Source organism: Odocoileus virginianus, chromosome 2 (genome assembly GCF_023699985.2).
Source record: "Odocoileus virginianus isolate 20LAN1187 ecotype Illinois chromosome 2, Ovbor_1.2, whole genome shotgun sequence".
Taxonomy (NCBI): Eukaryota; Metazoa; Chordata; class Mammalia; order Artiodactyla; family Cervidae; genus Odocoileus; species Odocoileus virginianus.
Genome location: NC_069675.1, coordinates 47,098,036 through 47,123,524, shown reverse-complemented (window position 1 = coordinate 47,123,524; position 25,489 = coordinate 47,098,036). Strand labels below are relative to the sequence as shown.

Below are 25,489 nucleotides of genomic sequence, written 5' to 3'. Positions count from 1 at the left end.
CTGATCTCCTTTAGGATGGACTGGTTGGATCTCCTTGTAGTCCAAGGGACTCTCAAGAGTCTTCTCCAACACCACAGTTCAAAAGCATCAATTCTTTGGTGCTCAGCTTTCTTTACAGTCCAACTCTCACATCCATACAGGACCACTGGAAAAACCACAGCCTTGACTAGATGGACCTTTATTGACAAAGTTAATTCCCTCAGGGAGTGTGAAATATCTATCCTTTGACATGTAACAAAGAGCATGAATTCAGAGCTCAGACCCAGGCTCAAGTCCACTACCTGGGTGAATTACACGTCAGTTTTTTCATGTATAAAACAGGAAGAGAAATAGCATCTGCCTCATTGGAATTGTAAGGCGCAGAATTGGAATTCCTCATCGGAATTGTAAGGCACAGAAAAGATGTTAGGACAGTGCTTGTCACAATAAATTATAGATGCTGTCCTCATTAGAGTATTGTCTCCATCAGTGTCTTCTCCATTGTACCCTATGCATTCTTCCATCTCTCACTATTTGATAGAATTGTCAAAAGATTTGATTATCAGAAGAGAAAAACAGAGAAACAAAAACAGGTTACGAGAAGCCTCACACTGAGGGGAGTCACATAGTATTGGACTGGCCAAAAAAGTTCATTTGGGTTTCTCTGTAAGATGGTACAGCAAAACCTGAATGAACTTTTTGGCCAACCCAATATTTGTTTCAGAACCCATTAGAGTTTCCCAGGTAGAGCAGTGGTAAAGAATCTTGCCAGCCAATACAGGAGACGCAAGAGATGTGTGTTTGATCCCTGGGTCAGGAAGATCCCCTGGAGTAGGAAATAGCAACGTACTTCAGTATTCTTGCCTGGAAAGTCCCAGAGCAGAGTTCGTTTGCTTCTGAGGCCATGTCTGAGTTTTGGTCCTAAAGAACTGGCACCATTTTGGAGATAGCTGGCCTAGATTTCCTTCTTCTTTGCCTGTTATGACATAGAAGGTAGTCTGGAGCTCTCTTCTCAACACTGCACCTTCACTATTGCTTTTTGATACACACAGTGTCATCTCCCTCTCTTTTCCTGCCAAATCAACAGCTTCTTGCACTGCAAATACTTTCTCTTCCTTACTGGTACTCTCTCCCTGACTGGCAGATGGATAAGACCTGGAGTCATTATATCTGCTGTCTAGGTTGTCCACCCACCGGTTTTGACTCTTTTGTGGAACTCCTGCTACATTAATGTTCTTGAGGTTGAGATCTGGAGCCTTTAGGTGATTAAATTTTTCTATGTGCTTTACATTTCACATTCAACAAATCTTTCACATTGAATATGAAATAAACCAACAACTCCTCCTAGTTTATTTCAGCCTTGGAACACCAACATATGCATGCATACATGCATGCTCAGTGGTGTCCAACTCTTTGGGACACCATAGACTGTAGACTGCCAGGCTCCTCTGTCCATGGGATTTCCCAGGCATGAATACTGGAGTGGGTTGCCATTTTCTCCACCACAGGATTGACCCAACCCAGGGATTGAACCCATGTCTCCAGTGCCTGAACTGCGGCCAGGTTCTTCACTACTGAGTCACCCAGGAAGTCAACTAATGTATAGAATCAGAAATTTCATTCCTCTCAGAACAGGATGGCAATGAGCTCCCCTGTCAGTAAAGAGCTTTCAGTGTTATTAATTACAATTCTGGTGACTAAAAGAAAGCCGCAGCTCTTTTCATTGATTTTACATGATCCCTGGGTTTTTAATTTCCCCACTTCTTTGTGCCAATCCTTCTATTTATCCTTTTGTCTCTTTCTTTTTCCCTCTCTCTCCTTCTCACATATACATTCTTAAACACCTTCTGTGAATCAGACTCTCAGTGATAAAGCCTGAGCAAAACTGACCACCTTCTTATTGTCATGGGGCTTACAAATCTAATTGGGAGTTGAGACATTCATCAAATAATCCCCAAATCTGTAATTTCAAAGAGCACTGAGTGCCATATAGGAAAAGAGAGGACCCAGTGAGAAATCTGTGTAGGTGAACATTTCATCCAGAAAGAGGCAGCTGAAGGGTACATCCAGGAAACAGCAGCTGAGCTGAGATGGGAATGATGGGAAACAATTAGCCAGGCATCTCCCCTCACATAGAGCTCTGGGTGGGCAGAGACCCAGACTGTCATAGCACCAATCCTGGGTCCGCTGGACAGAAATGCTCATAAATAGTTGTGGGAAGAAAGGACCGTGTGAAAAATATAAATCTGAAAATGTGCTCTGCTTTGTGCTGTGCGTAATCAATTAAGAAATTTAACTGTTAATAGTTCAAAGAAATTCAAAGCAGAAGACAGAGAGGAGAAAGTGGCACAAATGAGGTTAAAGAAATAGCAGCTAAATCACACTGAGGCCTGTAAGGCTAGGTAGGGATTTGGGTCTTTATCCTCACACAACTGGAAGCCACTGAAGGGTTCTTTTTTTTTTACTGCTGTGCTAAAGACTTTACTTGCGTGATTTTAATCCTTGATGCAATTCTATGATAGTACAATTATCATCCCAATTTTACAGTCTGAGGACTCCGAGGGATAGAGAAGGTAAGTTGTTTACTGAACACTGTTAAAAAGTGGCAGAGGCTTGACTCCAAAACCCCTACTCTTAACCATTAAAGTACAGATGCTAGGAACAAGAAAGAGGAGGTAAGCAAGTATGAACAGCTGATTCTAATCTCCTTGGAAGGACTAGTCTCACTGTGGAGTTGGTAGCATACGGGTATATAAAGGCTTAATGACCTAATAACTGAATTTAATCCCCTTGTTCTGATTCCATATTAATCAAATAACTTTCTAATTATATTCTGGATTCCTCTATAGATTCTTCTGCTGGAAGATCATGCACTGACCAGCCTACACAGGCAACTTGTTTCTGTTGCAAATTTTATTACATATTGTAAGCTAACTGGCATTCTGTTTTAAAAAAAAAAAAAAGGTGAAATACTCTAAAACAAACAATAAATTATGAAAGTATTAGTTTTTCCACGAAGTTAGTCTGAAAAATATAAACCAATAAAACAGCACATATATTGTCTCTTTTGTGATTTAGCCTTTTCTTGTTCCCTGCTTCGAGGGAACACGGATGTGGTCACAAAGTCTAAAGATGAGCCCTTTTTTTAAGTTCTTTGTCAGAATCCCTAGTGCTTCCATTGTTTCCCAAACAGCAAACCGCCTCCCCCTCGCCTCTCGAAAACCGAAGAGAGGATTGTTCTTCCGAACTTCTCTAATTTTCTGAGCCACAAGCAGCTGGAGCTGCTGCAAGGGGTCTTATTCTTCTCCCAAGGGTAACAAGCATCTTATCCTAGAAGCAGGCGGTTTCCTAATAACATCATTAAAGCCAATGTTCACGCGCTCGGGGTCACCGCAACAGCAGCAGCCACCCCCCCTCCACCCCCCACCCCCCATCCTCGGCCCCCTCCCGGCCCTGCACCGTGTCCGCTGCCCCAAGGGCGGGAGGAAGTGACACGGGCCCACCTACCACTTGTGGGTCTTTCCGAACGGGATCCGTGAAGCCAGTCCCCGACTCCCTGCTCCTCGCTGGCTCAAGTTTGGTTTTGTTCTTTTTTCTTTCCCTAGAATTCCTTTAATGGGCAAAATTGGCACACACGCAGGTGGACATTATATAAAGTGAAAGCTTCGGGAAACAGACCATTCGTTTCACCTTGATCTGCTGAATCACATACAAGGGCGAAAGAGACTCCCCCCGCCCCCACCCCTACCCCCCGATATTTAACAGTCTCTTGCACAGAAAACTGAAACGACCCTCTAAACATCGACTCTTTTTGTCCCCTCCAAGACATTAAAGTCAGCAAGTGCAAGGTCAGCCTCGTGAGCAGCCTCCTTTCTCCGAGGACAGGCTGGAGCCCAAGAGGCCGAGCGCAGCCTCTGCTGTAGGGTCTGCAAAGGGTAAGGCCTCTCTCCAAAACTCTAGCGCGGGGGGCGGCAGTCGTTAAAATTGATGCCAGAACTCTCGTTATTCCGTTTTTCGGCCATTTTCATCACAGAACCATTAACTTAAACATTGCTAGCCACTGGACGGCCCCCCGCAGAACTGCCAGCCGCCGGCAGCGCGCAAGGAAGGGAGGCACAAGGCCGCGCGAAGGCTCGTACGCTGACCGGCCAAGATGGCCACTTTCACGTGGCTGTGGGCCACCAGGCTCCCCGTCACCCGGGCGTCCCCAGGCAGGGCAGCCGGAAAGACCCTCGGGCAGAGCCAGAGGACAAAACCCTCGTCGATTCCCTAGGCCACCGCTGGGGGACGCGACCTTACGGCCAGACAGCCGGGCCAACGGTCGGGAGGGAGGTGCCATGTCACAGCACAGGGGAGCAGGCCCATTAAGCCCTTGTCTGTCGTCCTCCCCCGTGGCTCACGAAGAGTACGGTGACCCTGTATTCTTGTCTTTCCCCCCACCTCTTGTTTTTAGTGCTTAAGATGGCGAATATTCGCAGGAGGGGCGCGTTACCCCCGCTCCCTCCCCCTGCCCGGGACAGTGGTTCGGCCCGAGCTCCTCTCTGCGCACCGCCCCTTCCTTCTTCCCGCGTCCCCGCGCGAGTGGCGCATTGGCGCCGGGCGCCGAGGGGCGGGGCTCGGCTCGGGCGCGCGCGGGCCCCGCGTATAAATACTGGGCCGCGCCGCCCGCCGTCTCGTTTGCTCCGCGCCGCCCGCCTGAGCTAAGTAGACTGCTGTCTTCTGCTCGCGCACTTCGCAGTCTTGCCGCTCCCTTTTCTTCTCTACGCCACTTTCACTTACCACCACCACCACCACCACCATGAACGGACAGCTCAACGGCTTCCACGACGCGTTCATCGAGGAGGGCACGTTCCTCTTTACCTCCGAGTCCGTGGGGGAAGGCCACCCAGGTGAGGTGACGGGCCCTGGAGCCAAGCGAGGGGCGGGGTGCGGGATCGGACCTGGCTGGTAGGACCCGCTACCCGCGGTGTCCATGCCAGTGACTCTCTTCCCGGCTGGTGGTGGTAAGAGCGGCGGCCGCGCGCCTTCCTCGTGGCGCCGCCAGTGCGGAGCGCGTGGCCGCAGCTCCCTCCCCCGCCTCTCTTCCCCTCTTCCCATCCGGCCGCGCGCCCCGGCATGCGGAAGATTCCAGAAAACGAGAAGGGCGGGGGCCGCGGCCGCTCGTGCTCCTGCCGAGGAGGGCTCTATTTCCTCCTCTCCGCCCTGCGTGCCGAGCCACCTCGAGTGGGCGACCCGCCCCGCGTGCTCGCGTCCGGCGCGCGGGAGCGCGCGCCCCGCATTGCAGCCGCAACCACGTGTTTGCCGCATGTGGCTTCTGGGCGAGGGAGCCGGCCGGTTTGCAGAGCGCGGCCCGGGCTTCGGGGAGTCCGCGCTCTCCATTAATTCCTTGGCTACGGTGAAGGATACGACGTGCCCTTAGCCAGTATATGGTTTGGCGTCAAGGTGACAGCCTCCAGCTAAATATAGCCCTTGTCGGAGGAGCCCTGCCTTATTTGGATCGCGCGTGAAAAGGACAGGAAACATGAATTGAGTGCGAGGCGCCATTGCGATGGAGCTGACCGTTAAGCAGGGTTTTACTCCACGCGTCCTACGGGCTTTGTCCAGCGGTCCGCCATTACGGGGATCAATTTACACGCGAAGGAGTGAAGCAATACCAAGGGACTTTCGGTCGCAGCCTGAAAACCTCGTATGGTGAAGATCACAGTTTTACTAGTCTGATCCAGATCTTTATTAGGATGACCACAATGACAGATGTCGTCTGATGGCTTAAGGAGCCATTTCTCTCTAGTAAGCCTACCGTGCCGATGGTGAAACGCCACGAGCGACCTAGTGGTCTACGGGAGGACAGACCCTGAGGTCCTAGTGAGTGACGGTCAGATGTGGTGTGGTGGTTTTGTTTGTATTTTCCCAGTGCTGGGAACATGTGTGTTTGACCCACCTTTTATTAAGTTAAAGCTGCAGGCGTTCGAAAATGTTTGGATTGTTTTAGCCTATGGCATGAGTGCAGTACACGTTTTACTTAAGATTTTTTTGGATGGTTATAGAAAACTTAGGAAAGTAATATTTGGGGAGCTGTATAAATGAGTGGAATACCAAGGATTCAGAATACATTTGGGTATTTTCCAACCTACTCAGCTCTTGATCCTGGATTACTCAACACAGAATCAAATTGTTGCCGATAATCAAATTGTTACCCCTTTGTTCGTGAAGTGTCCTTGCTTTCATCATTTAACTCTTTAAGTGACATTTTCTCTCACTTCCCTAATTGGTGTTCCTTAGAGGATCATGGAGAAATTGATAACACAGACCACACTTTGCCTTAGATTTATAATGAGAATTTTAAACTTGGGGTTTAAAATGTAAGTATTGTTGTCTTTGAAAATTAATACGGTAAAGATAAATGTTCCTTGTTTTGCTTTTGATTGGAAGAAAGCCACTTTTTCTTTCTACTTTCATTTGAATCTCCGTTATGTGGCTGTTCTGTGGCTGTTCTATATAACAATGAAAATTGGTTTTGCTGGGAACTTAGTTTTTCAAAATGTTTGAAATAGTGGAAAGACGGGACTGATGTCCTTGTTGTATTAAACATGCTAGGTGTTCTGCTGGCCTACCTGAATTAGTGATCTTGTTGTACAGCTATAGCAAAAAAAACCAGGGTGTCAAGTTGGAGACATGTATCACTGTATCCAGCACTCTTCAGGAAAATGGTTTCTGCAGAAGGAATGCTTTACTTAGATGACAGTTAGGTATGCTGTTGAAAATGGTTAAATTGATAACTTTTATGTTACATAGGTTTTGCCACAATTTGTAGGGGGTGGGGTGGGGTGCTGTGCTATGCCAAGGGCATTGTGGGATAGAGCCCTTGCCCCCTCCTGTGGAATAGTGGAGTCCTAACCACTGCATGGAGGGAATCCCTGCCACAATTTTGGAAGAAAGCATTCACAAAGAACTTAACAGCTATAGTTATAGAGAGGGAGGCATGACATACTTATATTAGTAGTATATTAAAGAAATTGAGCCAGGAATTTTTTTCCCCCCCCAGATAAGATCTGTGACCAGATCAGTGATGCTGTCCTTGATGCCCACCTTCAGCAGGACCCTGATGCCAAAGTGGCTTGTGGTAGGTTCAGAACACTTCTCACATGATGAAAAGATAGCCTGAAAGTTAACTTTATAAAATGATGTTTGAGTGTCAACATCTCTTTTATTAGAAACTGTTGCTAAGACTGGAATGATCCTTCTTGCTGGGGAAATTACGTCCAGAGCTGCTGTTGACTACCAGAAAGTGGTTCGTGAAACCATTAAACACATTGGATATGATGATTCTTCCAAAGGTATGTTTTAATGAGTTAACTTTCTAACCTCATTTTTTCAGATATTTTCTTCAGTCCTCTTTAGTTCTATTTTATTGAGTGTTCCTGGGAATATTTAATTCCACCTGTATACTTTTACTGTACTTTTGTTCTGGCCCTATGCTTTCCTCTAAAAGTACTACATTTAGGTATATTTTATTTCTTTAGCAGCATTTAGAGTTCCAGATAATTGTTGTAAATTTAAAAATATTGCTATGGCCCTTAAAAAAAAACACGTTGTTTTGTTTATAGGGTTTGACTACAAGACGTGTAACGTGCTAGTGGCCTTGGAGCAACAGTCACCAGATATTGCTCAAGGTGTTCATCTTGACCGAAACGAGGAAGACATTGGTGCAGGAGACCAGGTATCTTGGTAGACATCTGTTTGCATCTCTTCTTCTAACAACTTTTGAAGCTTGGATTGATTGCATTGATGACTTTTCCTTTTATAGGGTTTGATGTTTGGTTATGCCACTGATGAAACTGAGGAATGTATGCCTTTAACCATTGTCTTAGCACACAAGCTCAATGCCAAACTGGCTGAACTACGCCGGAATGGCACTTTGCCTTGGTTACGCCCAGATTCTAAAACTCAAGTAAGTGATGAACATCATAAACCTACACCCATTAACACTGGCACAGGACATCAGTAAGGTGGTTTGATTAAAGCTAAGAGAAGAATAGCATTTGTTCTCTGTAATGTAGGGTAGGGAACCAAGAACAAAGCTATTGTTTAGTAGACTGATGTTCTGATGTTTGGCTTTCAAGGTGACTGTGCAGTATATGCAGGATCGAGGTGCTGTGCTTCCCATCAGAGTCCACACAATTGTTATATCTGTTCAGCATGATGAAGAAGTTTGTCTTGATGAGATGAGAGATGCCCTAAAGGAGAAAGTCATCAAAGCTGTTGTACCTGCGAAGTACCTTGATGAGGACACAATCTATCATCTACAGCCAAGTGGCAGATTTGTTATTGGTGGGCCTCAGGTAAGGCCTTACAATTTCAGTTTGCATTTTTTTTTTTAATCTGTCATGGTTACTTGGAAAAACCTGGCTACTTTCCACCTTTTTCCTAGGTTTTTTGAAGCCTGCGTGTGAATCTCCTGAGGATGTTTGCCAAGTGATACTGAATAAGCATTTAACAGGCAGGCCTGATCTAGAACCACTGGAAAGGATTGGGCATAAAGTAATTTAAATTCTGTAATTTCAGGGTGATGCTGGTTTGACTGGCCGGAAGATCATTGTGGACACTTACGGCGGTTGGGGAGCTCATGGAGGAGGTGCCTTTTCAGGAAAGGATTATACCAAGGTGGACCGTTCAGCTGCTTACGCTGCTCGTTGGGTGGCAAAGTCCCTTGTTAAAGGAGGTCTGTGCAGAAGGGTTCTTGTTCAGGTATATATTTTTCTATTACTGGGTTCACTAAAAGGTGTGTAAGTGGGAGGATATTTAGCAGTTAACTACTTGTCTTTTTTTTATACCAGTCTGTTACACAGTGTGTGGGTCTTTTGCTCACTGATTTCTTAATGATATTTAAATTCTTTTAGGTCTCTTATGCTATTGGAGTATCTCATCCATTGTCTATCTCCATTTTCCATTATGGCACCTCTCAGAAGAGTGAGAGAGAGCTATTAGAGATTGTGAAGAAGAATTTTGACCTCCGCCCTGGGGTCATTGTCAGGTAAAGATGGTAAAGCCTATTGCTAGTGAAAAACATTGAGGGTGTGGGTGTGTATATATACTTGATATATTCAAATCTTGGAAGGCGAAGGTGTGAAGGAAGACTCAAGTGGGGAAACATCTTAATTCCTAGAATGTGTTAATATCTTCTTAGAAAATTGCCTTCAGTAGAGGCTTAAATTATTAGGAAGAATCTAAAATTCTAGTGCTCCATGGCTTAGACTAACCACCCTAGAAAAGTTTTCCACATTTGATACCAACTTGTGCTCCTGTTACCTGAGGGATGTTTACTTAAAAGAATTTTTAGTACAGATAAATGGGATGTACATGGCTGTTACAAAGAAAATAACCTTGGTAGGGTGTGGGCATGGCACCTTGGTAAGTATTCCATGACTTTAGATGAGTTTTTGATACTTGAAATTTCTCCAAATAATGACAAGTTTTCATATTTGTTGAGCCAGGGACGGAAAAACGAGAACTATAGTTACTGATAAGGACTGTGCAAGGAGTTTTGGACACCAGGGAAGTAACAAATATTTTGCCACAAACTTCTTTCCTAGCATACCCCAGAGAACTGAACTCATTTGCCAGAAGTCTTGAAAATGAGTCTTGCTGATTGTTTTGCTTTACTTTAATTGAATGCTACATATTAAGTTACGGACTTGTATATTCCAGGGATCTGGATCTGAAGAAGCCAATTTATCAGAGGACTGCAGCCTATGGCCACTTTGGTAGGGACAGCTTCCCATGGGAAGTGCCCAAAAAGCTTAAATATTGAAAGTGTTAGCCTTTTTTCCCCAGACTTGTTGGCGTAGGCTACAGAGAAGCCTTCAAGCTCTGCGGGAAAGGGCCCTTCTTCCTAAATTTTCCTGTCCTCTTTCAGCTCCTGATCAGTTGCAGTCACTCTATAGTCAATGACATGAATTTTAGCTTGTGTGGGGGACTGTAAGTTGGGCTTGCTATTCTGTCCCTAGGTGTTTTGTTCACCATTATAATGAATTTAGTGAGCATAGGTGATCCGTGTAACTGCCTAGAAACAAATCAACAGCATTGTAGTAAATAATGCTTTGAAATTGAACCTTTGTGCCCTATCACCCAACCTTCTAAAATCCTAATTGCATTGACTCTCCCACCAAATGCTGAAAATGTCCTTGTAATGTGCACGTAAAGTACTTGTAGTTCCATGATAGCTTCTCGTCTGGCAATGCCACAGCCCTGTCAGCATGAATTTGTAATGTCTTGAGCTCTATTATGAATGTGAAGCCTTCCCTTATCCTCCCTATAACTTGATCCACTTCTAATTATGTAGCTCTGTCAGGGAGTGTTCCCTATCCAATCATTCTTGCATGTAACGCAAGTTCCAGTTGGAGCTCTAGCCTGACATAAAAAAAAAAAGGCAGTTACCATTAAACCATCTCCCTGGTGCTTATGCTCTTAATTGCCATCTCTTAAACAGCACCAAATCAGAATCTCTCCACTTCAGCTGTCTTTTGGAGGACGTACGTAATAAGGTTTTTAATTTAGTAAACCAATCCTATGCATGGTTTCAGCACTAGCCAAACCACCAATTCCTAGCTCTAGAAAAACAGGCACTTGGCACCCTTGTGATGTCATACAGAGGAGTCACAGGGCAGTACCTGAGGGTCTGTAGGTTGCACACTTTGGTACCAGATAACTTTTTTTTTTCTTTATAAGAAAGACTGAGTACTCCACACTGCACAAGAACTCCTCCCAGGGTTTTAACTTTGTTTTATTTTCAAAACCAGGTCCAATGAGCTTTCTGGACAGCTGGTGTAGCTACAGAGAAACCAGCTTCCTTCAGAGAGCAGTGCTTTTGGCGGGGAGGAGGAAATCCCTTCATACTTGAACATTTTCTAATTGCTTATTTATTGTATTCTGGGGTATGGCGTAAGTACAGAGAAGCCATCACCTCAGATGGCAGCTTTTAAAAGATTTTTTTTTTCCTCAACACCATGATTCCTTTAACATGTTTCCAGCATTCCCAGGTAGGCCAAGGTGTCCTACAGAAAAACCTTGGGTTAGACCTACAGGGGTTCTGGCTGGTGTTAACAGAAGGGAGGGCAGAGCTGGTGCAGCTGGCCATGGAGAAAGCTGACTTGGCTGGTGTGGTACAGAGAAGCCAGCTTGTTTACATGCTTATTCCATGACTGCTTGCCCTAAGCAGAAAGTGCCTTTCAGGATCTATTTTTGGAGGTTTATTACGTATGTCTGGCTCTCAATTCCAACAGTTTAATGAAGATCTAAATAAAATGCTAGGTTCTACCTTACCTGTGTCCATTATTTGTATTCTGGTGGTATGTGGGATGGTTTCCCAACCAGGGATTGAACGTGGACCTCTGCAGTGGAAGCACTGAATCCTGGCCACCAGGGAACTCTTCCCGCCATTATTCTTAAGTGTTTTAGTATGAGTATGAATTAAACATATTTTAACCCTGAGTAATTGTAATCCAACCCATGGTTTAGGGAAATCACTTCAATCTTGACTATAGGCATGGTGTTTAAAAGGTTCATAAATGAACTAAGGAGAAAGTTCAAGGTTTGTTCAGCACTGCCTTTTTTGGCCAACACAGTGGGCAAAATTCATGTCTTACAACAGTCATTTCTGCACTATCAGCAGTGCTTTAAAAGCATAAAAACCATTAAAATGAGTATCATGTGAGAAGAGTGATATTTTAAACCAATTTTCAGTGTTTTGAAAATGTAAATTGGATGTCTTAAGTTCACCTTGTATATAAATGGGTTAAAGGCTACAAGTTATGTACTATAGTTTGAAAAATGTTTTTAAACAGAACTGAGGGAGTTTAAACAAAACTGCAGTTAGGATGTGTATTCTGAATTTGTTGCAGTTCAGACCCTGGGTCTGAATACTGAAACCTGGAGAAGCCAGATTTTCTCCAGTGAACAGTTAACAGTATTAGGTACCCACAACATTGTCACTTGGAAAATGAGACAGGTGGTACACTAACAGTTGGGGGAAAGTAACATCCTTGCCTGTATCAAGAAAAATACCTCTGTAAGCGTTCCCTTCCAAAATGAAGAACTACTTTTATTTCCACCAAGTAAAAAGGAGGGTGGGGCAGCAGTTATGGGGAAGGACACAGTGCCAAGGTATATCGTGTCACAGGGGATCTGCAGAAAGACTGAAAACCAGTGTTCCCATGCATGGTTCTTAGCAAAGTGCCCTGTGCGACAGCCATCTCTAACCCACAAAATGCCTTGTGTGAATCACAGGAACTTACTGCCAGGCTCCACATGGATCACTTGAGTGCACTTAGGCCCAATCTGCACAACTCCCTGGCAGCCCTGCTCTGATCTGTTTCACTGGATTCCAGTATAAAGGCTGAATGGACAGAAGTAGGAGAGATGAATTCAACAGATCCAAAAAGTAAGAGGTAGAACTGATGGGCCTTGAAATCTTAAGAAATGGAAGGAAAATGGAAGAATAAAAAAAAAACAGCTGCCATTTGGTAATAAAGCAGGTCTGAGTCGTGGATGAACGCATCTTCTGTTATGACAGTTAAAAACTGGGATAGCCAGGTGGAGCTAGATAAACAGGTCTAGAGCACAGCAAAGAAATTAAGCAGCGGCATCCCTGGAAACCATGGAGTAGACATAATCATCCCAAGTGTGTATGGTGAAAAGGCAGCCACCTAGGAAAGAACCCTGCGATTGGATGGAGTGGAGCATGGGAAAAGAAGACTGAAAACAAATGCGATCCTTTATCAAAGTAACTGGGATTGCCAGCCTGCTGCCGCTGGTCTCTGCCTCCACACAGGGTTCCCAAACAGGGCCTGTTTTATTTTTGTTTGTTTCTACTGCTAATTATGCATTCTGACTTCCTAGCCCAGTGCCAGGCCTTTGAATTTTCACAGAATTGAGGATCTTCCTGAATCACATCCAAACCTTATATATCATGACTGTAAACATCCCCTCATTTCATTACATTTGGTTAAATCTCACTTTACATCACCTCCTGCTCATTGAAAGCTAGAATAATGCTAAATACTCAGCTTATTTTTTAGATATATACCACTATTAATCATCTAAATTCTGTTATCAGTTTAACTTTCTGCTATTCTATGCTCATAACCCCTAGTGAAAAACTGGCTGTATAAACAATAGGAATAAAAAAAAGAATCAAAATCGCAGTGAAGAGAAAATTACCCTGCATCTAAAACCTGATCACATCCTAATCACACATTATAACCAGACAAGTTTTAAGCTACGTTATTTCAAAATTACTGTCAGTGATTCTGAAAATTTTAAGAGGCAGAGTGCAGGACCTTAAGACTTGAGGTTCGGACCATCAGTCAGTCTATCCCTTATTAGGTATACGTCTTTGAGTGAATTATACTATCCCTCAGCCTCAGTTTCCCCAACCACAAAATAGGGCTTATGGCTCTTAAGGCATAAGTGTAATAATGCTGGCACAGGGCTTCACATAGTGCCTGTATATGGCAAGCACTTAACAGCAGCTATTATTTTCATGGAACATTAACTCTCTTTTGGCAAGGAGCAAGTCACTTTAAACCTTATTCTTACCCCTTGAAAGACATCTTCACATTGTTTTTTAGCCCCACTGCCCAAGCCCTTCAACCTTGGAATTCATAAATCTTATCCTTGCTTTATTTCCTTGTCCCTCTAATCTATCCTCTCGGAATTTATTACAGCCGTGGATATGGAGGAAAAACAAAAAATCTGAAGTTTTTTCACATGTCCACTGCCTAGGTAACGGTCCTGTGACTGGCTGCTGCCACATCTGTACTCCACATCTGGCCTCCTTCAGAACTCTGAGTGGACAGGGCCAGAATCCAGCTCAGGGGGGTTAGAATTTGAAGAATCTGTGTTTACAGGACTCGGCTCTCCCACTGGCTCAAAGGGTCGCAAGTTGGCATAAGTCACCTCTTGGGCCAGCTGCTCCAGGGAAGGGCGGCCTAATGCCAGATTTCGAAGTGAGATACAAGTCATGAGAAAGCTGAAAAAGATGGGAAAAGGCCAGCTGTTCAAACTCCTATTTCAACACAGGCAATCCTGCCAAAGCCCTCAGAGGACACCTGGTCACCTGGCCTTTCACCCACAGATAAGAATCTCCCCCTAGACACCCCCATCCCAGCTGGAAGGGCACCCCACTTTTACACAGCCTGACTGAGGATTCCAGAGTCACGTAGGAATAACCCACAGGAAATAAGGTGAGTCAGAACAAGACAGCGCCCATCAGACACACCATTTGCTCTCCCAATCAATCAGGAAGAGGAGCAAGGAGAGAGGAAAAAGGGAGAGGTTTAGCACTGGATTGTCCTCTCCTGGGAAAGAGTCCCTACTGTTACTCTCATCAGAGAACAGTGACCTAGCCTGCAAACATCTGATGACAAAGACACGTACTATTGGGTAAAGCTTACCTGCGGCGAAAGATATAGAGCTTTCGCAGCAAGAAGCGGACAAGTCGCTCGTGGAAAGGGGCATTTCGCCGGCGTTCAATCTCCTGGAGCCTTTGCTGGCGTCTAAGGAAGGTCTGGACAAGTGGTGTTGGCTCAGGGCCGCCTTTGACTTCCCCTTCAAGCAGAGGTTGCAGCTCTGGAGGCAGAGGCCCTGTTTCTGTACGGAAGAGGGCAAAAAGAGGAATCACTCAGAAAAGAGCATTCTCTCTTCTAGAACTCCTCTTTCCCCAGCTAGACACTTCAAGTTCATTCTTTAAGTGGACAGATCTTTGATCGTGACCCCGATTTCCTGTAAAGTGGGCTCTCTTAGCCCAAATCTTCAGATACTCACCACTTCCATTCTCCACCTTCTCCTTCAATTCTTGCAGATACGCCAGGTCTTGCTCCAGTGCAACCTCTGTAGTGTTGACGTAGATGTACATGTAGCAGGAAGGGCTGGACGACACTGTGTACACCTTATGGTACTCGCCAGCAGGCAACTGACAAGGGGGAAGAAATGGATCTCTCATTCTCTAGCCTTTCCCTAGCCAGTCTATGGCCTCCCTCTACTTCCCACCTCCATCTTTTTTCTTGTATTTTGGAATCCAAAGGAACTGACCTCTAGAATGCTGAATGAGGCTATTTATAGCCCCCAGGGCCCTTGCTTTTCAGCCCCACTGCATTGTTGCTATTTAGTTGCTAAGTCATGTCCAACTCTTTCCTGACCCCATGGACTGTAGCCCATCAGGCTCCTCTGTCCATGGGATTTTTCAGGCAAGAATGCTGGAGTGGATTGCCACTTCCTTCTCCAGGGAATCTTCCTGACCCTAGGATTGAACCTGCATCTCCTGCAATTGGCAGGTGGATTCTTTACCAACTGAGCCACCAAGGAAGCCTCCAACTGCGTTACTGTTACATTAAAGCATTTTGTGTTTATACTAAATCAAGTGCACTCATCGAAAGTTTTCTATCATTGTTAATTCAAGCCAAACACCTGCATTTTTTCTCCCTCCTGAAGAGTCTGGTTCTTCTGTTCTGCCACCAGCTCCACGGTCACCTCCCCCTGCAGCAGCTGGATGCTAGTGTTGCCCAGGTCTTCACTCACGAAGTTCTCCAGGTGCAGCCCTGCCAGGGGCAAGAGTTCCCATCCCACCCCAAGGTGGCGTGAACTCACTCCCAGTCAGAACAGAGAAATCACAACTTCACCACCACCTCCACCTCGGGTTTCAAAAACCAGCCTCCCACCAGGAGCAGATCCTCCCAGCGCCATCACACACTGTGTCCCTGGCCTAGGAGGCCATGAGGGAGACAGCAAAGCCTTTGTGCTTTCTTCCATACCAGGGAAATCTGCAATGAAGACCACTTCGGTGTGGTTGTCCAGGCTGCTCTTGATCTCCTGTAGTTTAGTTCTCCAGGGAGACAGGTCCATCAGCAGTGGCTGCAGCCAAGGTGTACGCCGGAAGGGGGACCAGGCAGCCTGCACGATGTCCACACGAGGGTCAAAAATCCTTGGGGAAGGAAATCATGTTCTATGGAGGCCATAGCCACCGAAATACTGGAATTTCCAGTTCTGTTCATCACTGTTCCCAGATAGGACAAACAGGGTTTTCCAGAAAGAAGAAACAGCCTATGTCAGCATGTTACTGCCAGTTGGGGACAGAGAGACAGAAGAGGGGAAAGAGATTCTGGAGCACTGGGAAGAATGGGGGTTAGTGGCCGCCTGAGGAGAGTTAACAGCTTCTAAGAGAATGAGTTCCCTTTTCTTCAGGATGATGGTGCCCTCTGCTGGATGCAATCAGCTATGCCCACAACCAGGTCAACAGGGACATGCACCAGAGGACAGCCTTGCAAGCAAGACAACACTGAGGAGCACAGGCTGGTTATCTTGGCCAAAAAAAACTGGACTTCACGTTTTCCCCCTTCTCTGCTCCCCTTGCCCACCTCTGCTGGAAGCGGTCATTGATGGAGACCCAAATATCAAAGTAGATCTGGGGCTCAGTGACATTGTACTTGGGCAGCAGGCGGCTCAGGCAAGTGGCATATTGCTTCAGCATGTCTGCATGGTCCTTCCAACGCCGGCTCTGTGTGAATACCTGCCCCAAACCCCCACATTAGTCCCACCTCGTTGTTATTGAGCTCCGAGACAGGTCATGCAGTGCAGAAGGCACAAAAAGATCCCTGCCTGCTGCCAGTTTTGACAGGGAAGAAAAAAAAAATGAGAAGCAAAAAACTTCGTGGAAGAATTTTTTTCATCGCTGGGCTAGTGGTACTCACCTTTCCTAAGTCTCATCTCAATTGAGGGATGTGAATGACACTGCCCCATTTCAACCCCCACAAAAGAAGGTTCCATCTGGCTCCAGAGAAAGGGCAAAGTGGACCCACAGAGACCAGAGCCCAAAGCTCAAGGGGGCCTCTGAAGGCCAGGAAGTTAGTGGCATCTCACCCCAGGGTTGAGGTAGCCCAGCTCGCCGGTGCGGCCATCACGGTAGGTGATCTTCACGTGCTGGTGGGAGCGGGAGTGCACCATCATGTCCCAGGAGTAGCCGTATAGCCCGTTGGTCCAGTTGTTGTACCCCTGAGGAGGCAGGGCAGTGGGAATCAGCTCCATGCGCTTCACGCTAACGCTGTCCTTTGCACAGAGAGGTCCCCATATCTGCCCGCTTCTCTCCTGAGCACTGTCCCCTCTGCCACTATCCAAGCGGACCCCCAGCCCGCACACACCTGGGTGAGGAAGTGGGAATAGGGCAAGAAGAGCTGCTCCAGGAGGTAGAGCAGGGTGAAGGCAGTGCTCAGCTGGTGGCGCAGCCCTGGCTTCTGACTGCCTCTGGCTCGGCTCCTCTTATACATGCAGGAAGTGCTGGGCTGAGGGGCGGTCTTGAGGGGCAGCAGTTCTTGCAGCTTTTTCGGGCAGTGAGCTACCAGCTTCCGAGGCCACTCAGGAGAGCAGAAGAGAGGGCTGCTGGCCAGCATGACATAGGGGAACATGCCTAGAACAGCGGGGAGGAAACCAGCACTTCAGGAGTCTGGCTGGAAAACCTGGCTCATCCCCTCCACACACCCCCTTCCCCTAGGCAGCCTCCCCCAGGTATTCCACTTATGATGAAAGAAGTCCTCAACTGGAGCCTATTACTTCCCACAGAAACTTATTACAAAACATACTAGCTGAGCCCAAAAGCCCTTGGCCCCCTTCTCATCTGTTTCCATCTCTCAGAGATTACATCAGGCTCAGCTTAGCTCCTGTTCCTGTCACCATCTCCCCCTGCCACACGGGCCGCTGGTTCGTCCCTCCCCTGCACACCTGTGGCTTCCTGTTTCCCACCAGATTATAGGAACTGACCAATGCTGAAAAGCTGGGAATTCATGCAGTGGAAGTAGGACACAAAGACGAAGCCGATGGGTCTTGAGGCATCAAAGAAGAGCAGGAAACCGGCTGAGAGGTCGAGCAGCAATCCACACCAGTGCACCACCAGTAGACTCGTCATCTCCTCGGACAACACAAGTCTGCAGACACCAGGGTCAAAGCTCAGGCACTAGCATGCATGGAATACTCACAATTGAGGCACCTCTGCTACCTTCTCCATGCTGCTTGATCCACCCTGGCAGGTGGGTAGAGAACTCCACACAAAGACATCCTCTGGAAGGGTTTTCCAACCCCTTTTCATTCCCACATAATTTAAGACTGTTAGTCGCTCAGTCATGTCCAGCTCTTTACGACCCTAGGGATTATAGCCCACCAGGCTACTCTGTCCATGGAATTTTCCAACCCAGGTATTGAATCCGGGTCTCCAGTGTTGCAGGCTGGTTCTTTACCATCTGAGCCACCAAGGAATCTCACATACTTCAGGTGTCCAATTTCTTTCAACATGCCCTAAGTAATAAGCAAGGGCAGAGCTCCCAGAGCAAAATTTGACTGAGCAGTGTGTGTTGTGCAGGGCAGGCTTTTCCTGGAGGTATACCAGAAGAGAAACTTTAAAAGGGGAACGCTTGGCTGATATAATGATGTCAAACTTCCGGAACTGGGAGGCGTCAGGGCAGATGGAAGAGTACAAAGTAAGACAAGATGGGGGTTCCCTGGTGGTCCGGTGGTTAAGAATCCGCCTGCCAATGCAGGGGACACGTGTTCCATCCCTGGTCTGGGACGATTCCACAGCCATGGAGGAACTAAACCCACGTGCTGTGACTGTGAGCCCACACACCTGCACTGTGAGCCCACACACCTGGAGCCCATGCTCTGCAACTAGAGCAGTCACAGTAATGAGGAGCCCACACACCACAGCGAGACAGCAGCCCCTACTTGCCGCAACTAGAGAAAGTCTATAGCAACAAAGACCCGCTCAGCCAAAAGTAAGAGTAAAAAAAGGAAGGCAAAAGGAAGAAGAGATGGGAGGAAGAGAGAAGTCAGAGAGAAGCGGCTCTGCTTTGGGAAGAGTTATTAACAATGGTTTTGTTGGGGAAGGGGAGCTGACTGTCCATCTTCTTGGCATGCCAGTTGAGGAATCTGGGCAAGAGGCTGGGGCAGCCACCCAAGGATAGAGGCCCCATCACAGTGACTGCTGGGGCACTGACTCACTCTCCAAGTCACCTAGCGCTGGCACTTCCCTTTCTGTTATTTCTCTTCCCTTCGCTCCGGCCCATGCTGTAAGTCTCCCAGGGGCAGCTAAGCCTAGATCTTTTGACATCATCAACTCTGCCTTCTGCTGAAGAGGGAAATGAGTGGACAGAATGAAGCATGCAGCAAATTTAGGCAAAGTGGGAGCAGCAGCTATGACCGGAGACCTGAAGGAGGTGAGCCCCCCAACCCTGCACCTGGCCACTCTAGGCCTCTGCCCCGCTGCTCACTTGAAAGGGCTGAAGAGCCAGTGCCGCGACAGGTATTCCATAGAGTAGCCTTCCACCCAGTCTGCGTCCAGCTTCTTTATGCCCGCAATGAAGTACACGATGAAGATCTGCAAACACGATATGCAAAACGAATATTCAAACGAAGTCAGAACCTCATCCTCCACAGACAGTCACAAATCAGTTCTGACCTCAGTCCAGGGCCTGAGAGACGAGATCCACTCTATTCATTCATCCCAGACGTTCACTCACCTAACATCCTACAGATGTCAGGCACAGTGTTAGGCAAAGTCAGGACGGAAAAGTCAGGCTTCCCTGGTGGATCAGATGGTAAAGAATCTGACTATAGTGCAGGAAACCTGGGTTCCATCTCTGAATTGGGAAGATCCCCTGGAGAAAGGAATAGCAACCCACTCCAGTATTCCTGCCTGGAGAATTCCATGGACAGAGGAGCCTGGCGGACCACAGACCATGCGGTCGCAAAGAGTCGGACAGGACTGAGCAGCTAACACTTTCACTTTTGAAGGAAAAGTCATGAAGGAAAAAGGAAAGTCATGAAGCACAGAGGTTACTCTTTCCTCATGAAGATTCTAATCTAGTGGGAATAAAGCTCTATTCTTTCTTTGTATGACAAGGTGAGAGACCCCAGAGATTAGGAAGTAGATTAGATTAGAAAACAGGGAGAAGCCAGTCCAGCTTTCCAGCAAAAAGGGAAAAAGAGGGATGTCCCTGGTGGTCCAGTAGATGAGCGTCTACCTACCAATGCGAGGGACAGGGCTTCAATGCCTGATGTAGGAAGATCCTACCTGCTGAGGGGCAAGTAAGCCCACGCACCACACAACTAATGAGCCCACGCTTTAGAGCCCACAAAGCTCTCTTGCCTAGAGCCCATGCTCTGCAATCAGAGACGCCACCACACTAAGAAACTAAGACACAGCACTGAAGAGTAGCCCCTGCTCTCCACAACTAAAGAGAGACTCGTATGCAGCAATGAATACCCAGCATAGCCAAAAATAAAATAAATACGTAAAAAATTGTTTAAATAGTTGAGTTTCAAAAGGAGGGGGGAGGAGGAGAAGATTCAGGTAGGCCGAGCAGAGTGAAGTCTGGCAGTGGGCGGCCATGCTGTCAATGGCTGTGAAGAATACCCCCTCTCTCCTGAGATCTGGTACCTGGCCACGCAACACAGCATAGTTCCAAAGGGGCACATGGGCATTCCGCTTCCGGGCACTCAGCAGGCCATCCACAGACCTGCAGTGAGAGGGAGAAGGGTGGAGGACGGGTTCTTAGTCCAGTCCCATTTATACCTTGCTTTTTAAATGTCATCATCTCTCTATTCCAGGATATCTCTGTAATGATGTCTCTACTCTAGGAGGTCTCCCACATTTTCTCAGTTCTCTGGGCTATTCTGAGGCCCTTTCAGATTATTTGAGCAACCTGTAACGATTATTTCCAGTCATAACAGAAACTACTAGTTGTACCTACTAGTGAGTTATAACAACAACAACAAAAAATTCAGTGTTTAACATCTGTTAGTTAGCAAATTAGTCTCTCCTCATAAAACAAACCGGGAAACAAACCCCAGAAGAAAGGGGCTGTAGACCCTCCATTCCCCACCCCATGGCAGTAAGGCAGCTGGCAGTAAGACTAGTATACATTGACCTCCTGTTACCTGCATGAGGGAAGGTGTACTTCCCCCTGCTCCTCCTGCTGCCCCATCCACTGCATGGGAGAAGGGCATAAAGAAGCACTGATACGCAAAAAGAAAAAAGATTACAGTGCTAAAATATGACTAAATTTGAAAAAGAAGGAATTTCAGGAAATGTTTGAAAAGCTGGTGTACGAAAATATACACAGTACATTTAAAGCAAAGTTTCAATTTTCAAGACAAACTGACATTTCACAGACCTGGATGCTAGGATCTAGGGCCAGAGAGTATCTGTTAACAGCTTACCTAGGCTGAGAACTGACAAAACCAGGCTACTAAGATTAGATGTATTCTGGGGAGGCAGAAGCAAAGCAGATTTTCAAGAAGACACAGAATGAGCAGAGAAGCCAGGAAAGGGGCAGGTTATTATACTGGTGCTCAAGAGTACTGGAGTCTGCCATTAGGGAGACCTGAAGTCTCATTTATGCCTCTTAACTGTTTGGTGACCTTAGGCAAATCCTTTATTTCTGTAAGCCTTAATTTCTTCATTTATAAAATGGGAACAGCACAATGGACCTCATGGGGTTATAACATGGAAAAAGCAAAAGTGTTTAGCATAGTGCTTGGCATGTGGAAAGTCTTCAGTGAATGATCAGTATTTTTTCAAATTGTGCAAAAAATCACAAAAATGAGACTTTCTGGGGTATTCTGTCAGAGAGTGTTAGTCACTCAGTCATGTCCAACTCTTTGTGATCCCATGGATTGTAGCCCATTAGGCTTCTCTGTCTATGGAATTCTCCAGGCAGGAATACCAGTCATTCCCTTTTCCAGGGATCAAACCTGGGTCTCCTGCATTGCAGATGGATTCTTTACCATCTGAGCCACCAGGAAAGCTCAACTGCCTCTCAATTCTTTATGATGAGAGCTGGCCACTCTGAATGAATGTAAAGGTTTACAAAAAGGGGATATCTGCATAGATGTACTGAAGATTGACATGTAATTAATGACTGATAAATCACCAACGAATCCAGTGTTTGAGTTTTTCTTCCCATGCCCATGTTACTGACAGCTCATACTTGCTTTTCACTTAGTAATAGAAGGACTCCTTAAAGATCATCAGCTCTGCCACCCTGTCTCCAAATCCCTTTTTCACCTCCCCTGAAAGATGGTCACATAAGCCAGAGGAGGGGGAGGGTTACCTCCTCCAGGGACAGCACTGCTGAGCAGCCCTGGTGGGCCCTCTCCTTCTGACATGCTTCTGCCCCACAGCAGTGTCTACTCTTGGCTCTAATTCTGTCCCTCACAGGGAAAGTCTGCTCCCTCTTCCACATGACCACCCTCGAAGTATTTGAAAACAGCTATGTCTGGCTTTAGTCTTCTCTTCTTCTAAGAGGATTACAGGAAGTGGACAGATCAAGGCACCTGGGGAGATAGGGAAAGAGTGAAGGGGTGGGAATGGAGCCATTCTGCTTGTGGTCACCCTCAGAGCTCCCACCGTGCTGACTCTTGCCCCTCCCGAGTCCATCCAAGTTACCTTTACTTGTTTACAAGTTACCTTCACTCCGCAAAGCATGGTTGAAGATATACTTGCTGAGACAAGTGCTAGGACCTTACTGGGCCCCTACCTCTGGGGACCATCCTGACACAGCCAACCCCTCCCTCGTTCCCCCTAGACTCATACCAGTAGTGGTGTGCATCCACAAATGTCAGCTGAAAGGCCAACAAGCCATACAGATAGGAGTGGTTGTTCCACGACGTCTTGTCCAGGAGAAACACATACCAGTATGGCAGCAGGAATAACACACAGCTTATCCGGTAGCACAGGCCCAGCATCATGCCCAGTGCCCCTGGGATTGGTAGAGGAGAGGATTAAAAGGTCAAAGGGTCACCACAGGCCCAGCTCCCCTGGGACAAGCTATGAGTGGGGTTAAGAAAATCATCAGATGTTTTACAGTCAGATAAAAATAAATTTCAACTAAATGTTATTTCAATATTTTAAAAAGAGTTAAGGGGTCACAGCTCAGATGACACACAGGTTAGCAGGATGAAATTATAAGTTATAGAAGAAGTGAAATAAGAAAACCTAGAGAATTCCCTGGCAGTCCAGCGGTTAGGACTTAGTGTTTTCACTGCCAAGGGCCTAAGTTCGATCCCCAGTCAGGGAACTAAGATCTCGCAAACCATATGGCACAGCCAAAAATAAAAATGAAAGCCAAGACCCTGGTCATTCACCAGCATGCTTCATATTTCTGGGTTTTAGGTAGGCCAGTCAATACACCCATCTCTCCTGCAGTTTCTCTCACCCAGAAACATGATGGTGTAGACCAGATACATCCAGTCAAGTGGCAGTGTCTGCAGGGCATCCAGCAAGGGGAAGCGACACACCTCCAGGCCATCTAGGTATCTTCGGTCCAGGGAGCTGAGACCCCGCTCCTGGGGAATGTCCAGCACCATCATCAGCCCTGAGAAGGCAGAGGGGGAGGGTGCCGATAGGCCTCAGCAAAGGTAAACATGGAACGTACTAGAATACAGTCGAGCACACCCAGCTCCAGAAAGAATTCAATCAACAATAATCATGCTTGCTAAGTTGCTTCAGTCGTGTCTGACTCTAATCCCATGGACTGGAGCCCACCAGGCTCCTCTGTCCATGGGATTCTCCAGCCAAGAATACTGGAGTGGGTTGCCATTTCCTCCTCCAGGGGATCTCCTGACCCAGGGGTTGAACCCGCATCTCCTGCATTGACAGGCAGGTTCTTTACCACTCGCGCCACCTGGGAACTGGCTGAGTGCCTACTCTGTGCTAGGCATTATGCCAGTTGTGGATGTCAGCCACTGTACCTCCCTAAGCCAATTCCCCATTTGTGAGAAGGGGCTATAATATTTTGCAGGGTCTCAGAGAAGATCAAATGAAAGAAGCATACAAAGTGCTATCGAAGCTATTCAGGTTTTGATAGTCATGTATGTAAAGGTCTGTCCTATTGGCTACACAAAGTGCTCTGGGGTGATGCGCCCTCAGCCTCTTTTATTTTCTGGCACAGCAGTATCTGGCCAGCACACTGGGGTAAACAGAAGGGCTACTCAGGTCAGGAAGCCAGCTCCAAATTAATGCAGGATTTCTCAAACCCAGGACAATTCAGTTTGGCCTGGTTAATTATTTGCTGGAGGTCTACCCTGTGGTTCATAGGTCATTCAGTAGCATCCCTGATTTCTGTGTAGATGCCAGTAACCACCTCTTCCTCTCCCCCCACACCTAGTTGTGACAAATACAAATATCTACAGACATTGCCAAATGTCCCCTGGACAGCAAAATCGCCTCCAGTTGAGAACCACTGTGTTAAGGAGAGTAATATCTCAGCGTGTCTGTAACCCATTCCAAACATACATGCTGTGGCCTATGAGTTAGAAAGGTCTGGACTAGGAAGTCACAGCCTAAATGGCTGCTCTGTCACCCCAGCCATTTCTCTGAAGTCTAGTCCTTAGCATAGTTACTGGAAGACTTCATTCCACAAATAAAATGGGTTCCTGTTCCTCTGTCTCTGTATTTCCTGTAGCCTCGGATCAAAGCACTTCTGATCTCCAAGTCCTAATCAGAGGAGACAAAACTGGGTTACAAAGAGTTCTTCCAGGATATTAATCACTTCAGCTCTTAGAAAAAGGAAGGTTAGCCCACTAAGCAAGTAAGTATCCAAGAAACAGACACGGGACCATTGTCATTCTCTCACCCCCAACCACGCTGGCACCTCCCAGACACTGGACTTACCGAAGAGAAAACGGAAGACTGCCAGGCTTGCAGGATCCGTGGGTCTATTTAGCAGGGTCACCAACCTCTCCCAGCTGGACACATCTGTCCACTCAAAACCCAACAGTTTCCCCATTCGGCTGCCCTGACGGGGCCCTGAAGTCTGTGCAGCCTTGTCTTTCTTTACTTTGTCTGCAACGAATAAATGGAGAAAGTTGCAGGTGCACGTATGGGAATGGAGATGTTTTAAAACAGACTGCTTCTCAAATCAGAAAAACCTCCGTCTAGGGCTTCTGCAGCCCCTCCTCCAGGATCCCCCAGTGCCCCAGAACCTTTCTCAGACTGCAGCCCCCTAATGGCAAAGAGCCCTGAATGTCATCACCCACCCCGAAACCGAAGACTGCAATCTCTCTACAAGACCCTTCCCACCCGAGGCTCCCTTCCCCAGTCAGGTCCCGCAGGGCATCCCGCTCCAACCCCTCTGAAAGCCGCGCCCCTCTCTATCCGCCACAAGGCGGGGCTCTGAGCCTACCTGAGCCCCGCGGGGCCCGCGCGGGCCGAGCACAGACCGCCATGGCCTCGGGAAGGTAGATGTGCCACAGCAACAGCCTCCGAGCCCGGGGGCGTCGCCAGGGGCGAATCCCCAAAGCCCCGCCTCCCCGACACATCAGCACGCGCGAGGCTGGCCGGAAAGCGCGGAGACTGTCGTGAATGGCCCTAGTCGGCCGCGCCGGACTCCCTGCTTGGCGGCAGAGGGCGGAGCGAGGGGCCTGGGGGCGGGGCAACGAGGTCGCAAGGGGGCGTGGTCAGAACCCACCT

At 47.1% G+C, this 25,489-nt stretch overlaps 3 protein-coding genes across 3 annotated transcripts in view; 1 reads left to right on the top strand and 2 right to left on the bottom strand.

Annotated features, from left to right (window-relative positions):
• CAPG (capping actin protein, gelsolin like) overlaps positions 1-3,676 on the bottom strand; it is a 120,299-nt gene extending 116,623 nt beyond the window's left edge. Inside the window, exon 1 of the mRNA XM_070479707.1 lies at positions 3,487-3,676. The gene's annotated coding sequence lies outside the window, so the exon portion shown is untranslated. The remainder of the gene's footprint in view (positions 1-3,486) is intronic.
• A 966-nt stretch (positions 3,677-4,642) lies between these two features.
• MAT2A (methionine adenosyltransferase 2A) lies at positions 4,643-11,297 on the top strand. The gene is made up of 9 exons (XM_020889431.2): positions 4,643-4,868; positions 7,022-7,099; positions 7,191-7,313; positions 7,584-7,696; positions 7,784-7,927; positions 8,100-8,318; positions 8,542-8,724; positions 8,877-9,010; positions 9,685-11,297. The coding sequence occupies exons 1-9, from the start codon at positions 4,778-4,780 to the stop codon at positions 9,785-9,787; spliced, it is 1,188 nt and encodes a 395-aa protein (XP_020745090.1). The 5' UTR covers positions 4,643-4,777; the 3' UTR covers positions 9,788-11,297.
• Positions 11,298-12,055: 758 nt separating this feature from the next.
• GGCX (gamma-glutamyl carboxylase) lies at positions 12,056-25,317 on the bottom strand. Its single transcript, XM_020889430.2, has 15 exons — positions 25,203-25,317; positions 24,692-24,862; positions 23,235-23,393; positions 22,613-22,778; positions 20,456-20,534; positions 19,287-19,393; positions 17,785-17,948; positions 17,169-17,434; positions 16,891-17,022; positions 16,389-16,540; positions 15,786-15,955; positions 15,442-15,572; positions 14,800-14,947; positions 14,430-14,625; positions 12,056-14,005 (listed from the first exon to the last, which is right to left on the bottom strand). The coding sequence occupies exons 1-15, from the start codon at positions 25,243-25,245 to the stop codon at positions 13,813-13,815; spliced, it is 2,277 nt and encodes a 758-aa protein (XP_020745089.2). The 5' UTR covers positions 25,246-25,317; the 3' UTR covers positions 12,056-13,812.
• Positions 25,318-25,489: the final 172 nt, after the last annotated feature.